We start from the raw sequence: 17,013 nt of genomic DNA, 5'->3' as shown, positions 1-17,013 counted from the left end.
AACACTCCTTACATAAAAGAGCGTCTGGTAACGCATAAGATATATACACTGTCACCATGTGCCCGTGCTGCCCGCAGTTTCGCATTATATGCGTGTTTGCATCTTACAATCATCCACCATCGATAGTCAAACGTGTCACTTTATAGTTTGATGCCTTTTTTTAGTACACTCTTTAGGCACCCATTCACAATCCTGAAGTGGATGACGCCCACTGTGGATTGACATGGCCTTAATTTTGGTGACATTGAACCTGGTTAGATTTAGAGCTATGTGTTAGACTTTATGAGTCATGTAGCAAAATAAACCCTGGAAAAACAATACAAAATTGACAGCACCAAAAGGTCTTCTTACCCAGCAACAGTGATATGGATGCATGAGACACACAGTCGCATACCTTTGACCACCACAGTCATAACTGCCCTTATTAGATGTGGCTCATATACATAATACCTGGGTCTTCAAATAGCTGCCTGGGGGCTCACAGTGTCAGGCTGAGTGTGAGCTGCCTTATGTAAGTCAGTTATGATGGATGGTCTGGTGGAGACATGTAAACCTCTGACACTGTTAACATCTTGCAATGTTCGCATTTACAATGTGACCTTTCTGCACCTTCACACCTCTGTCGGGGAGACTGTTACATTACAAGTTAAGTAACAAGTCAAATCACTACAGTCTTTACTTAAATGTTGTAACAATGTGTCTTTTGTGTCTTTTAACTCTTTTCTCTACACAGTATGACATAGTGGGCCACTCGGGCGATGGCTACGACATTGAACTGGTCACGGCAGACAAAATCCCCAAGAATAACAAGCAGAGACTTAAAGTCCTGAAGGTATTCTCATGCTTTGTTTTGCTCACCCAATTGGACTGCAAAAAGTGTTTTGCATGCATTTCTTTCTCTTTAACATCTGTGTTCACATGAAATTGTACATTAAGTCAAAGTAGCCACACAAACTGATGAACATCTCCAAACGATGTCATTTGGGGCTGCAAGTATGAAGCTAAATAAAATCTGTGGCTTGCTCTTTATTAATCAGCCTTTTCCTTGCACTTCAGGTCATGCATGCCCACTCTCAGTTCTGCATGAGTGGTGACTACACTCTGGAGGGGACGGAGGCCAGCATCAAGGAGCTGGCGAGAGAAGAAGCAGATGAGCACTTTGTGGTGGTGCTGAGCGACGCTAATCTGGAGCGCTACGGCATTCGGCCCGAGCGCTTTGCCCAAGTCTTGACCTCTGACCCACAGGTCAATGCCTTTGCCATTTTCATTGGCTCCCTTGGCGATCAGGCTGAAAGGTAAGGAGGTGAAGATGATGATAACTTGGGTGGAGTTAACTAAGAGCGAGCAAAGTGCAAAAGAGATGGAAAGAAAAGAGGAGTAGATGAAGGAACATGAAGATGCAAAGAACTCATCATGAGACAATTCTTAAGTTCTGGGGCTCCAAACAGTTGCATTTAGTTAGTTTGCTCTTCAAGGTCATCTTCTCATGCACCTCTGTATTGCTTCCAACACTGCTTTTATTTTTCTGATTGCTTATGTCTGCTTGCACCTGTGTCGTTGCAATTTAAAAATGGACCTCAAATTTACACAGTGAGTGCTTTGAAATCTGGAACTATTGTTAATAATGATCTCATTGGCTCCACTTTGAGGGCTGAGGTCGGTATTTACTTATGTATATCATCACTCTAGGCTCTTGGCTAACTAAGGGTTAGCATGCTGTCTGTGCAGATCCTTGCAAAGACCCTAAGTTGTGTTAGCAGCATAATGTGGTTGTTTCTGTCCTGGATGCAGTTTGCACTTTACCATTGCGCCCTCATGCTTTTGTGCAATAAAAATAAAAGTCCTTATCCACGCTGTAGACCGTGGCTCTATTTTCCTCCTCAGCCACACAATCTGAAATCAGCTGATTGTAGTGCAGGTGCGAGTGGAACTGATAAGCAAGCAGACTAAACAAATAGAAATACTAGGAATAGAACTGCTAGAAACGGTTCTCAATTCCCATCCCTAGTTTCCCACAGATTCATGTTGCTGAAAATTTGTCCACTCCCTCTGATTGAAAGCAAAGTGCAGGGTTACTGTTTTGACACACCAGAGGGAATCTAGTGGCATATTAGAGACAGAAGGGCCAGGAGACAGAAAGAGCCCTCCAGTGCTTTCAGTGCTGCGGTTATCACTGAAAGCAGTCCCAGAGATGAATGAGGAGATAACCCTGAAGAAGAGATTGACCAATTTTTATTTAGTTAAGGTTTTAAATCTTCAATTTCAATTCCAGAATGTTAAAGTAGCTCCTTTTGGGCTGTATTAAAACATCAGCATCCCCATCTGCTGCCTGTCCTTACTGTCCTGTCTCAGATCAAGTTTCCAGGCCAGATGAAAGCGCAACAAGTGTACTCGTTAACCTGCTCCTCCTCATCCTCATTGCCATTCTACTGCAGGCTTCTACTGTAGCTCCTTACCAGACATACATCCTCTCTGTTGAGGCTTGCAGGCCTTGAAGCTTTAAACTCGTTGAAGAACTGCCTGGCTTAATGCAGTCTTTAGCTCCAGGAGCTTCAGAAGATAATAAACCTGTTCTATGCTTTGCTCACGAAGAGCAGAAAAAAAGCAAAGATAGAAAGAGACAAGAAGTCAACTACTCTTTAAGGGCAGGCTGTCAGAATTTGAAGATAGAAATTAAAATAATATCTTGTCATGCCCTGGAAGCCCTGGAATTGGTTATGGATGCCCTTAGAGTTATATAATTTTCCTTCTTGAGCAACACTTTGGGAATGCTAATTTTATATCCCTGTTGACTGCCCATGTGTGTGTATGTCCTGAGAGGAGAAATGCATAGGGACACGGTTGAATGAAAGAACAAAGGCAGAGGCTCATTAGAGTAAATGGGTTTATACAAATGATTCAAAGGCATTGGAGGTGGCTCTGTTGTCTTGTTGCTGAGCTCCACCGAGTGAAAGGCATCTCTTTCATCCACACACACTCATACACTGTATTCTTTTAATGGGAATATGTAGTGCCAGCTCACACAGCAAATACAAGTAGTCTCTTTTAATTTTGGGAAACAATTCCAGTGCTAAAGTTCAGTTCCTTTCTTTGACCTCTATCTTCATTCTCTCTTCGTGTTCTTTTGTTTCAGACTCCAAAAGACCCTTCCAGCAGGGAGGTCCTTTGTCGCCATGGACACCAAGCAGATCCCCCAAATCCTGCAGCAGATCTTCACCTCCACAATGTTATCGAGTGCTTGATGCAAACACATAGTACATACCGTCCACTCACTTGTTATCTCACACACCCAAAACTTCAAAAAGTTTGTTGGAAAGCGCTGAAAATCTTCACACTCTGTGTCAGATCAAATGACTTTATCATGGCTGCAGCAGGTCCGGAGGGGTCGCATTAGCACGAGCCGGGGGTTTGACAGTTTGTTATTGTTAAGAAGCCTGTTAGCATGACAGAGTAACTAATGTTTAGATATTTTGCTGTGTCCCTCTGGGAACAGCTACAGTACACAAAGTGTGTGATCTCTTTTAGTGTGACTGTAATCTGCTGTGTAATCGGTGACGCGTATGCCTGGAGCCTGTCTCAGATCCCATTTAGGGATCAAACACACAGCCTAACAGCTGTTCTTTTTAATTGTGTTTTTGCCCCTACACACACACACACACACACACACACACACACACACACACACACACACACACACACACACACACACACACACACCTTTGTCCTCTATCGGGCTGTGAGAAACTCAAAGGGAAGGGCCATGGAGTCGTGACAGCATCCATTTATGTCAGAGCTCCTGACTTCTTGTCTGTCACGCACATTGTCTGTAATGCACATACACACACAAGAAAGCCGACAGTAAAGCCCCACCTGACCGACACTAGGATGCGCCGAGCAGCAATAACTTGGTGCCTTTGGTATGTTGGGACTGCCACCAGGGAATTTCCCACCTGGCTGCACGCGGACTTTAAAGCCTGCCGCTGTTGTACACCCCCATGCTGTGTGAGTGTGCGTGTATGTGTGTGTGTGTATTTTCCTAGAGCATCTATGTCAACATGTGCAGACCCTTTTCTTCCTGTCTGGTGGAACATGTGTTGCCTCGTGTGCGCTCAGAGCTGCCTTTCATTGCAAGAGCTCCCAAACACAAAATACTTTCACTGCGAGACAGATGAAGAGAAAAATACAGGACTAGTGGGTCAGTGTGTATCAAACATCATATCGGTGTCTTCCCTGGTTGTCATAGTTTTTGTTCATGCCTGACTATGTTGAATCAATAGAAGCCTGTCCAGCTGTCAGCCTCTATTGATTTCTGTGAGTGAGGCATATGCCATTTTTTTATTAACCTACTTTAATTTGCCTCTGGCTCCTGGGCTGCTGATTAGTTGGAAATGTAAGATATTTGCTGGGTGGAACCTCATGTTGGGAAGGCATTAAAAAGTGTATATTAAAATTCATACATGTATCTAGTTTTCACATTGTGAAATAAACTGTAAAAGTAATGTAGAGCATTTTAATAAATGTTAACATTGCTATTTGATTCAATTTCTGCCCCATCACTTCCCTTCTGAAGACTATTTCTGCTGCTGCTCGATTATCCGATAAGTCACATTTCTGACGAGCGTTCCTGTCCTTCCTGGTGTTGCAAAAGAAAACCGTTTATCTGCAGATGTTTTTTTTTTTTTTAAAAAACAAGTGGAGATAATGGATGAAGATTAAGTATTTCTTAACAAGAAGCAGTCAGAGAGCGCAAACCTCCGTCAAAGCAGCTCACTCTCTGAGCAGGTTTTACTTTCAGGGAAATCATTTCATATTTTGTAAATTTTTGTTTGGTTTTCTTTGTTCTTTTTATGTTATTTATTTAGAACAGTGCATGTTAATGAACATAAATGTAAAAAAATTACATGAATGTAAACATACCAGATTATAGCCATTTAATTTCCATCTGTTGTCCATAAAAAATAGACATAATAATTCATAAAAAATGCATAATTCATTCATAATAAAAACTCCATCACCAAACTCACACATACACACCATTCTGTTCCCAAATAAAACATTACAACTATACAACTCATACATGATCACACACTTGATTTGTCCATAACCAGTTTTTAACCTTTGCCTTAAACAAATTGAATGTCGAGCATTCTCTAATGGGTTGAGGACGACTGTTCCACAGATGGCCACCCTTGACAGAGAGGACGTTCTGCCCAAATGCTGTCCGTCTGTAGGGTATAAACAAGTCTCCTCGGGTTGAAGCTTGAGTGGTCCTGTCTGAGCTTTCTTTATGCCTAATGAACTGCTTTAGTGGTGGTGGAGCAAGGGAGTGTAAGACTTTATATATTAAACACAATCTTTTAAGTTTCACTAAGTTATTGAAGTTCATGTAATTTATGTTTTTTTAACACATGGCAGTGGTGGTGGGAAGTTGGTTTTTTGTCAAGTAGTTTTAAACTTCTTTTATAAATGTTTTCAATAGTTTTAAGTGTTGTTGGACAAGCAAGTGACCAGGACGTCAAACAATAGTCCATATGAGAGATGATCATTGAGTAAAAATAAGTTTTTGCAACATTCATATTTAAATTATTACGTATATGATTAAAATTTCGATTATTAAATTTAAGTACCTGGGACTCTTTATTTATGTGACTCTTGAAGGATAATGTTGGGTCTAGAATGACCCCAAGATATTTAAATTCTGGAGCTAATTCAAGCTCTACTCCATCCAGGAATATTTTTAAATAATTTTAATAATTATTATTAATCATTTTTAAATGTACTTTGAAAACTTTGTAGTCCAGTTAAAATCAGATAAGGGATGCATGAAGATGTTTACTTTGATTACAGAAACCTTCTGAAGGAGTAGGCGATGGTATGATTTGTAAATAACTGGACAAATAGCTTTATTTTATAATGCAATATTATACTGCAGTGTATTTTTAACTAGGCAACTCATTCTCTTTCTTTAAAGATACAAGACATTGTGGGGTCAACCTGAAAGAAAGGCAGATGTGAAATGTAAAAGTGAGGTCAGAGGTCAAATGTGATATATTTAGATGCAAACTATAATGTGATGTTTAGAGTCCCCATATACCAGAATCGTTCAATAAATGCTTTTAAGTGTAGCTTGAAAGATGAGACATTTTATGAAAGTTTGATATTATTTGACCTTGAAGAAGAGGTCAAAGGTCCAAAGTAAGTGATATTTAGAATCCCCATATATCATCCCCTATATGCCCCTATGGTGTCAGTATAAGCAATGACAGTAATGGCAACAGGTCTATATAGTTTTATTATCACTTTGACATTCAGTTCAATCGATTGACCTTGAAGGAGAGGTCACAGGTCAAATGTGACATGATATTAAAGGACCTTGAAGACTTCAGTGGATAGAAGCCAGATTTTAATAGATTGTTAACATGAGTCCACTTTACACGCCTTTTTTAAAAAAATTTTTTTTTAATCAGAATTCATTAAAAACTTTCTGACCTATCATGTTTACAGACTGAAATAATGGCAGCGATACACACAAGCGTTTGCTGGTGGTAATAAGTGGAGACTAGTCTCTAAATTGTAATTTTACAGAAGAAATGAAGTAAAACTTCCAGTTGGAGAATGGCCACTGCTTGCTATTAACACAAAAACTGACTTCTTTAGTTCATAATTCGTAAAAGTGCTCCGGGCTGCCCCTTTCTTCCAGTGGGTTGTCACGGCTGATGGATCCGCATGTTTTAATTTGGCACAGATTTTGCACTAGACTCTCTTTTTTTCCTGATGCAATCATCTTCCAACATTTATAATACATTCAGAAAAAAAACCTTTTGCTTTTGCTTGACACAAGCCGTAATTGTGAGCAGATTAAAGGACATTTTGCAAGTGTTGGTTAGAGTCAACATTTATAATTTCATATTCAGTGTCAGCAACATATTTAGGATGTTTAGTAAAACCACGAATGATATGTGGGCAATAATGCGTTACTGTGTTGTGTATAATTCTACAAGGGAACACAAGAACTCCATTCTTAGAAACCGAGGCAGTTCTTTGCATCCCAGACCGCTCGGCTTTCCTCTCATTTCCTGCTGGTCACTTTTTCCGTGTGCCTCAATGATCCATTCATTGGACCACAATCACCAGGCCCACCCTCCCACTGTAGCCAAAACAACTGTCTGCATACTATGTGCTGTTGTTCACATATACGCACAGCATGCTGATAGCTCTGGTGCTACATTCATTGTGTTCTTTGGGTTTCCGTGCTTTACCACCAGAAATAATTTGCCACACAGTTCTCGCTGCTTTGAAGTCTTTCCTCCTCCGGTGCTCGGGTAATGACGTTTTAGAAGATTATTTATGTTCTCAGTCAATGGCTGTCATGACTTTCTCTGACTATGCTGCTTCCTCTGTTTACTCTTAGTGGGCCTGTGAGGAAAAATAAGCGCCCTTTCTATAACACAGAGGATCTTATTTCAAGAAATATATGAGGTTTATGTGAAGTTTACAACATGCACATGCAAAATAAGATTCATTTACATAAGAATGTTGCTGGTATACAGTGAGTATGTCTACACTAACCTCTGCTTGAGACTGTCTGCCCAGTGTGCTGGTAATTACATACTGCTGCTTGCTTCCTGTGCTATACTGCTTTATTGACTCATTGTTTGTCACGCTGAATTTGCAATGACAAATGGTTTTAGGATAACTTTGTGTGCCGACACACACTTAACCTGTTACACTCATCCTAAGTCCCTCTACAAACGCAAAATAAGACGTGGTATAGTGGGGCGTTACATTCATTAGTCACAGTTAGATGTGTGTTTATCTTGTGTTTCCCCCTTCTTACACGCTGGCATACCCTATGAGTCACATTGTATTTTTTTGCAGTTGGCAAAATGTGCAATCTATTTTCAGCTACTTCTTGCTGATGTTGTTACATTTCATGCCTGGGCACACAAATACATGTTCACTACGTACTGTAATAAGTGTGAGCAACTCGCATGGCTGGCTTTGGGTTAAACTACAGTGGGACTGATCACAGGAGGGACACCACAGGGAGAGATTGACTGTGACTGTGATTGATTGCTGATCTTGTGGCAGCCTAGCAGGAGACATGAGGTGGGGTGATTGCTTTAGTGCAGGGGTCCCCAATCCCAGTCCACGAGGGCCGGTGTCCTGCAGGTTTTAGATCTCACCCTGGGTCAACACCTGAATCACATGATTAGTTCATTACCAGGCCTCTGGAGAACTTCAAGACATGTTGAGAAGGTAATTTATCCATTTAAATCAGCTGTGTTGGATCAAGGACACATCTAAAACCTGCAGGGACACCGGCCCTCGTGGACTGGGATTGGGGACCCCTGCTTTAGTGTTTCCCTATAAACATTAAAAGCAGGGACATATGTGCTCATTGTAGCTGCTGGGTGATTGATGCCAGTCTTCTAGCTTGCTTGCAGCCCTGTATGTTAGGAATGTACCCACAGGAATGTTACCTGCTCAGTAGATGGAAACATTTCTCAAAAACACAGACTCTGTTTTTTGTTTCAATAAACACATTGCTGTAAATGTACATCTTTGTGTGAACGATATGTGCAATGGCAGCTTTACTTTGCCTTACTGGGGCGCTCTTAAGCAGAATCCTTATGCCAGACAACTATCTCATCCAGCTCTTCTGGAGGCACACCAAGGCATTCCCAAGGCAGCTGAGAGGCATAATCTCTTCAGCGTGTCCTGGGGACAGCAGCTCTTTCCCAATGTGGAGTGAACACTACATTTTTCCAACTGGGAACTATGGCCTCAGACTAATGATAATTAATACTGAATCTCATCCTAGCTACTCCACACTGAAATACAAACCAGCCTATTCCAAACTGGAGATTGAAGACAACAGAATTACATCATCTGCAAAAAAGCATACCTGTAGATAGGTACCTGGTACCCTCTATTTTTTTGGCTGCACCCAACAACGGACTCCTTCTTTTCAAGCTCTTAAGACTACCATGACGCGGATGACTGAGAACCTATAGAGACATTGTACAGGGGCTGAAGAGCCATCAACAGTGAGACAGATAGCATTCTGTTTGGTCTGTTACTTTGCAGGTGAGTCTTATGCTTCAGTGCAGCCACATTTCTTATTGTTTATGGAAGCAGGGTGCGTTCCTCATTTGAATTAGGTGAAGTTGTAGCACATTTTCTGGTACTCATTAGCTGGTAGTATCAGTCTATGTCTGAGTCTGCGGAGACAAGAATGTCTGTGTTGTAAAGGGAAGGGAGAAAAACAGCAAGAGAGAGGCCTCATCTGCCTAAAAAAGGTCTCTCCTGGGTTGGGCACACACCCACACCTTACACACACATCCTGACAAATAGCCACCTGACATCCACCCCTGTCAAGCCCTAATTGAGTTGGACATGAAATCTCGGGAGGTGCTTTATGAGCTGTGCTGCTGACAGACCCAAAGACAGAGTGGCGGAGCACCTGACACATAGAAATGCTGATACGGAGACACATGGGCCGCCAGTCAGACTGTTGGAGCAGTGATGAAAAACAAACTGCGGTACAGAGAGGATTACACGTCTTTATTTCATCACATCATTCAAGTTCTCCTGACACAATTTTTGTTCCAAACATGAGTGTATGTTGATGAAATGATTAAAGGCAAACCTATTATTGATATAACCCGGGCAATGTGTTTTTAGCATGTCAGTATGTCAGTGTTATATGCAGATATAAATACGATTAATGCTAACTAGTTTTAATGTACTTTTTGTGGGAAACAAATTAGTTTTAAGTGCAGTTTTTCAGCATTAATATGTTCTTTTTACCATGTAGTTGGGACATCCCACCCCTGTCAGTACCGCATTGTTGTAGTGATTGCTGGTCAAAGGTAAGGTTTTAAGGAATCTCACTTTCAGCAGGCTTTTAGTCAAAGGAGTAGCTCTGTGCTGAAGTGTGGCTCCAGAAATGAAACGCTTGGTCAGTATAGATTCCTGTCTCTAGTGGTTATGGAAGGAAACTCAACATTTTAAAACTAAGGATAGTCTCTGTTTTTCCAGAGTGCCCCAGTCACTTCCAGTCACTGGTTTAGTGCCAATATATTACGGAGAGAGGAATTTTTCCCAGACAATGAGAACGAATAACTACATGACAGGCACAGGAAGAGACAGCTTCTTGTTTGTTTCAACGTCCTGAACAGCTGGTTGGGTTCCTTAGTATCACTGCTTGGGTCTGTGCTTTTGAACAGCAGTTTATTTTCTGTTACCTGATCATAAATAAATAAAAAAAATGCCTTAACTCAGAATTTTGTGATTGATCACCATTACAGGTGCCACGTTGTCATATGCAGGACTTTGTAGTTGTAGCTAATCCTCAAACATCTTTGATTTTTGATCGCCTGATCTATGGTGAACATCAAACAGACCCAATACACCCAAAAGTGTTTTAAGGGTCAAATAGAGATACCTGGCTAAGACCCAAGAAAGTACTGGAAAGCCAAAAGGACTGGAGTTTTTTTAGGTATATTATTACATTTTTGGTTTGCCTCGTGTGTTTTGGACAATCAGCTGGATCCTCCAGCTCTTACCATGCTGTTAAAAACATTTGGGGGTTTGGATATGATAGGAGCCAGATGACTTCTAAGTTCTGGCATCTGACTGGGTAGCCTCATCGACTGCCTGAGGGTAAATTAAAAACAGGAACCTAAAAACAGCATTCTGCAGTGGAGAAGCCTGCACTGTCCAAACCTGAAGATCATCAGGTCAAGGCTACTCCCTGCCCCAGTGTTGCAATGTCATCTCCTACTTTTCTTAAGTTAAATGAAATTAACTTACTGTTTGGCCTGCTGTTAGCTGTTTTTAAATGTATAAATACAGCATGAAAAAAAAATATTTCCAAGAGGAAACCAAGTTAGTGATATTCATCCACTTATGTCCGCTGATTAAGATTTACATTGCTGAATACAGTTCAGTGCTTTCCCATTAGTATCTATGCTGTGCTTCCCCGGGGAAAAATTGCTGTGTGTAGATCGGTTCATTTGTGATTCGGCTGTTTTGTGTGTGCCACGCAATTAATGATTAGTTTGATAGTTAGCAGATATCACTACACTGACTGAGTTCAAAATGAAATTTTATGGATTATTTCAATGAGGAAATTTACGGTAGTGTCCTCTGATCTCCAAGGAAAATTACCTGAACTGTGTCACAAACTCTTAATCAGAGTGCATTTAAAGGAAAGAGGTATTTCGGCCACATCGCTCTTATTTGATACAGTGGACAAAATGCAGGGTGCAACATAATTGTGGTCTGTAATGAACTCACGGGGAGCTGTGTAAAATTACAGCTTGATATGTAAGTAAATGAGCTATACTGAAGAGATGGTAAAAATGGTAAATGGCCTGTATTTATATAGCGCTTTACTAGTCCCTAAGGACCCCAAAGCGCTTTACATATCCAGTCATCCACCCATTCACACACACATTCACACACTGTATGTACAACATGCACTCAGACAGTGCCCCTGTTTTCTCTGACTTTGTCAGGTAGTTAAAGTTTGAACAGATTACTCCATAGTCTCTCTGGAAAAGCTATTTGTTTCTGCTGAAACCATGTGCTTAGTTGTTGAATAACTCAGGTAAGTCTTGCCAGACCAAAGTGGAACATTTGTAATGATAACAGCCGATTCAGACACAAGCAAGGTTCTGTGCATGAGTGTGTAAGTAATATCAGGCCAGTGAAACACAAAGAGAGCAAGCTTGGAAAACTGGCATTGTTCTAGTTTTCTTGCTACCACAGACTGCTATTTGAAATCTCTCTACATCTGTACACATCCTACATTCACATCACTTATATACAGTACATGTGGCTACTGATATCATATGATCTGAAATAAATGAAGGCATCAGTAAAATCAGACATCAGAGTCAGTGAATCCCCCATTAGTAATGCATCCAATTTCATATGGTCCTATGAAGCATCTTACGTCATGCAGAGGATGTGGTTTTGGCACAGTGTTAGTGTGGTCAGCACTCCAAACAGATCTGATAAGGCTGTCATCCATGACTACCAGTAAACAGTGTTTGTCTGTATGCTGCCATGTGTTGACTTGTTGTTGTGCTAGATACTTGAAATACAAACACATATGCTAAGTTTCTCTATATGACTTTATCAGTCTCTCACATTGGTGTGGAGGAATTTTTGAGTTTTTTGCAACGTTGTTTCAGTACATTAAGATTTACAGGCAGTCCGGTGTGATCTAGTGTGGACAAAGAGTTAGCTGTCAGACAAGTGGCCTCATCGCCTTGATGATACTTGCCCTGTTAATTGCAATGGAAACTGTAAGGGTTTTTTTTTTTTCCTCAGAGGACTGCATAGAGCCCTGTGGAAAAAAAACTTTCTGAGCACAAAAAGAAGTCTTTGCCAATCAACTATTCTGGAAATGCAGAATCCTGACATTTATTCCAGTTTAGTTGTATTGATTAGTATAATTCTCTCCATGTGTCTCCTCCATGCTTTCTGAAAGTTTATTTTGTGGCTAAATCAGCCCACTGTGGAGTTAGCTGTGGGCTACGCTTAATTTATCAGAGGCTCAAAATATTGAGCCAGGAGAGTCATCCACAGGCCAGCTCATAGTCATATGAGAATTGCATACTTGCTGACTTTGCACATGGTGGTGGATGCACATCTGGCTGGGGACTTGTTGCCTTGGCTACAGGCTGGAACTGACTTTTTTGGTTGTTGCTGTTTATTGTTTGTTGCCTGTTCCACTTCCTGCATGGTGATTTAAGTGTGCTTGTGTGTGTGTGTGTGTGTGTGTGTGTGTGTGTGTGTGTGTGTGTGTGTGTGTGTGTGTGTGTGTGTGTGTGTGCCTATATACCCTGATTTGTTTTGCAGATTGCTCCTTTCTCTCTGCCCCCATTCCACTCTCTCATTCTTTCCCTTCTGCTTCACTCTTGCATCACGTTGTCTAACTCAAGTTGCTCTGGCAAGACCTTCAACCACCCCCACCATTCTCTCTCCCGTACTCTCTTTCTCTCTTTTGTCTCTGTCACTTTCTCCTCCAGCTACATTCCACTGTGTGCCACAGATCTGATGCGATAACTCAGCTGGTTCAGACCCGTTGGAGTGTCATAATGAATGACAAAGAAAGGACTGATGTCACTAGAGGCAACTGAGGTTCCTCACTCTGCCTCTCTTGTGGCTTTACCTATTGTGTTCATGCTTCATCCATGTCTCTCCGATCTTGATTCCTAGAAACAAAAAACAAGGGTGGAGGTATCACAGCTGACCTCACAGCCTCAGTGTCTCACAGACAGTGTCTGAGCTGGCTTTTTTGCCAGCAAGAGCCCTGAGGGAAAACGCAGTAATGGCCATAATGATGATGAATGAAGCTCAAAAACTGTGACAGGTAGGAGCAGATTTGTGGAGGCCCTATCACCCATCTTCTGTATCATAAAAAACCCCTACAGTTTAGCCCACGCATGCATTCCTTTCAAGAATCTGCCTCTCCAAGACAGTGCAGACATAGTGGTGGATTGTGTGCGTGCGTGCGTTTCCTGACTCTTACTCCACTGAGGACAGGAACTTCATTACAGACCAGCATTCAGACCTGTTTTGGAATAACAGGGGAAGATATTTTTCACCTCTCAGCTTCCCTGCTTAAATGTCATTACCCACGTAATTCCTGTTGAAAAGTTCTTTCTTGTCTAATAATAGTCAGCAATATTATTCTGCTGCTTAATGGGCTGGGAAAAGAAAAAAAATGGAGTAGCAGTTATAGGGTGTTCCTGTTCTCTCACTTGCAGTTCTTCAAAGTGAGAGGGAGAGAACAGTAATTAGTGTATCCACAGTTAGAGTCTGTTGTTCTTGCATGCTGGAGCCTTGATTGGGGTAATTAGCTTTGACAACGGAGTCAAAGCTTGTTTTGGACTACAGGTTTTTCACTCCACTTTATTGTGATCACACTGCAAATTTATGCGCTGATGCCTTTGGGATTTTTTTTTTTTTAGAAAGTTGTATGGGGAATGCAATGATATGCAGAATTTGTGTTTTTACTGAGAGAAGATTGCCAGACTGCAATATTCAAGCAGCTGTTAACTGTGTATTGCATGTTCATGTGTTTCAAGGGCTGCTTCAGAAGCATGTTGACAAAACAACACATTTTTATTATTTTATTAATAACAAATTAGTGATGCTACCAGGAAAAAAAGAAAAGAAAAATCCAGTCAGGTTTAAATCAAGGAGAAATTATTGCCTAAAATTTTGCTGGCAAACATATTGGTAATATGAGCTCTCTATATAGACAACCAGGAGACGGAGTATTGTTATTATTTGTTTGGAGTCACTTTTGCAAGCTTTAGAAACCAACTCCCAGAGCTTGCATGTGACGCTTTAGAAACTAAATGTTCTACTGTCCTTTGTTTTTGTTCTTTGCTATGCTGTGAGTAAGCAGTAGATTTATCTGAATGCAAAAACCGCCTGCTGTTGGATATGACACCAATGAGAACAATCATAGTCAACCAAATCAGTCAGTTTCCTTTCAAATGAAACAGACTAGAGTTGGAGATTTTGGTGATTATCGATGCATATAACAAAGTAGCTTACGGGGACTTCCCCTCTGTGCCAGTGGCTTATGTAATGGAAGTAATGACCCCCTGTTGGTTTCCAACTGGCTGCCCTACATGGAGCCTAATATTCTCATTCTAATTTGTTTAAAAGGCATAATTTCACATTTCAGTTCACAGCTCTGAACTTCCTGGCTGCAGTCTTCTCCGTTTTAATGCAGTGCTAAAAGTGTAGATTCTTAAAAACAAGTTTCCACAAAACTTGATCAAAGTAGCAGAAAAAAAAACATTAAATGATGAATATGAATCTCTGTAAAACAGTTTAAAAAAAACATTTCATGTCAAGGGGTATTAAAAAAAGTTTAATATTCCTGCAAAAATACCTTTATAAGGTTTATAGTGTGTAGATACACTATGTATATGGAAAATGGATGAAATACTACTTTGGAGTAGTTTCCTTTGCCAACATATTAGACCTGGAAGGGATCATATTTGGATGAGAAGATAAAATGCTACGTTATAAGCTTATGTTAGCAAGCTATACTAGCTGCAACACATACCTGCTAGCAAGTGCTAAATGACATAATAATAAAACACTACAATTAGAGTCTTGTAAAGTAGAATACAAAGTATATTGAATGAGCTGCTCCACATAAAATGATACATTATCAGACTGTTCAATCCAAAATGTTCCAAATCGTCCCAGCAGGACAAACACGGACAAAGGGTCCAGTGACTAGCCTAGCAGATGACTAGCAGCTACAGCTGCCTCTGTCAACACACCTGTCAATCAAAGCAGCCTCATTCCTAATTTTTATGAATAGGGGTGCAATCCACAGAGTCCAAAGCTAATTTTTGTACCAGTTTGGAAACATGCTTTTTTACTTCAAGTTCAAGTGGCCACTTGAGGAACTGCAGTTTTTGGCTGCTCCGCATTAGCTTCATTTTTCAGCCCCATTGATAGTTGCTTGGATTTATGGTGCTGTCCAATGAATCTCTTCTGAGTTTCACTTTAAAAGCATCTGCTTTGACTTGAGCAATATTTTATATCAGAAATATTGAAAATTGACGATATAGTGAAATTCCAAACAGCACAAATTCTATTCAAAGCAAAAAATAAAGAACTGCCAGGTAATATTCAGAGTATGTTTTTTTTGAAAGAAGGAAGTTATAATTTAAGGGGTTTTTGTAACTTCAAAACAATGAAGGTACGTACTACAAGAAAAGGCTTTTGTGTTTCTGTTCAAGGAGTGAAACTATGGAACAAACTGAATATGGAATTAAAGCAATGTCCAAACATAAAACTGTTCAAAAAGAGTTATAAAAATATGATCTTCTCGATCTATAAAGAAAAGGAAAATATTTAAATTAAGTGAATGTCTCTATTTAAAAACAAACAAACAAAAAATTCATGATGTGATATTATAGTATATAGTATATCAGAAATCTGTTCACTATTTTTATTACAAATTATATCAGTAAGGAAGCTGACTAAATATTCACTGATAATTTATGGGACAGGGGTGGGATTAAATAAGTGTATACTTCTTCCCACTCCCTTTCAACATGTAAATTAATCAGAATGTTTTTTTGTATGTAATTTGTATAGTATATTTTTTTTCTCTCATTTCTTTTCTAAATGTACTTGTATATTGTTCACATGTTGAAATAAATTACCAATCAATCAATCAATCTGTAAGTCCCTTCAGCTATTGACTTACAGCTTTTCTCAGTTAAACTCGACATGATTTACTGCTCATGAAAAATGTTCCGTACAGTTCAAAGACATGCAGTGTCTTGTTGAGCTACCTTCTGTTTATTTGTGCTGGGAGTGAGGAGCGGGTGATAGAAGCTATTATTGGATCAGTAATTAAATGTTTTGATTTGACAGTCATTTAGTATCCTTCCAGCCAAGATCTATTTAATAAAAAGTGAATTTGAGAAAGGAAGTCTAGGGGATTGGAGACATATCCTGGCTACCACCTCTCTCATTTGATTTATGAATGATAACAAGCACTGGGATGTGCACCTACACACAGAGAGAAAGCTAGATTTAAACACAAGTTCATGCACATTTTAAAATCCTGTTTAACTCCGCCTTACTGCCTGAGAAAATGGAAACAATACTTCATCAAGAATGAGGAGAAAATGAATCACAGAGCAAAGAAAGAAAGCATAAAACAAACACAACAGGTTAAGGTTGAAAGCAAAGGGCTTTGAAGGCATCTGCCTTTTGTGAAAGACAAGACAGCATTCTCCTTGTGTAGAGCAATGATTGTGTGAGGTGATTCCCCTTGAGCTCTCCTGAGGATGAAAGTCACTTGTTCAGCAACAGTCTAGGAAAATAAAAAAGTCCTGAGGTAGTAGGTGAAGAAGGAGCTTTAGGTAAGTGCAAAGTGCTGATATGAGTACTTTGGGGGAAATTGCTCCCCTTTCTGATGTAAATCAATAGTTATTATGTAGTATT

General features: G+C 40.1%; 1 protein-coding gene across 1 annotated transcript in view; it reads left to right on the top strand.

Moving 5' to 3' along the window:
* Positions 1 to 3,717, top strand: part of vwa8 (von Willebrand factor A domain containing 8) — an 88,409-nt gene extending 84,692 nt beyond the window's left edge. The window contains exons 43-45 of the mRNA XM_085383430.1: positions 734 to 832; positions 1,057 to 1,295; positions 3,134 to 3,717. Coding sequence (XP_085239556.1) covers positions 734 to 832; positions 1,057 to 1,295; positions 3,134 to 3,242 — 447 coding nt within the window. The 3' untranslated portion in view covers positions 3,243 to 3,717. The remainder of the gene's footprint in view (positions 1 to 733; positions 833 to 1,056; positions 1,296 to 3,133) is intronic.
* Positions 3,718 to 17,013: the final 13,296 nt, after the last annotated feature.

This window comes from Rhamphochromis longiceps, linkage group LG16, assembly GCF_057381845.1.
Source record: "Rhamphochromis longiceps isolate RC_006_pf linkage group LG16, R_longiceps_female_GT1.1, whole genome shotgun sequence".
Taxonomy (NCBI): Eukaryota; Metazoa; Chordata; class Actinopteri; order Cichliformes; family Cichlidae; genus Rhamphochromis; species Rhamphochromis longiceps.
The sequence above is the reverse complement of the archived record's forward strand: the minus strand, read 5'-3'. Positions and strand labels throughout refer to the sequence as shown.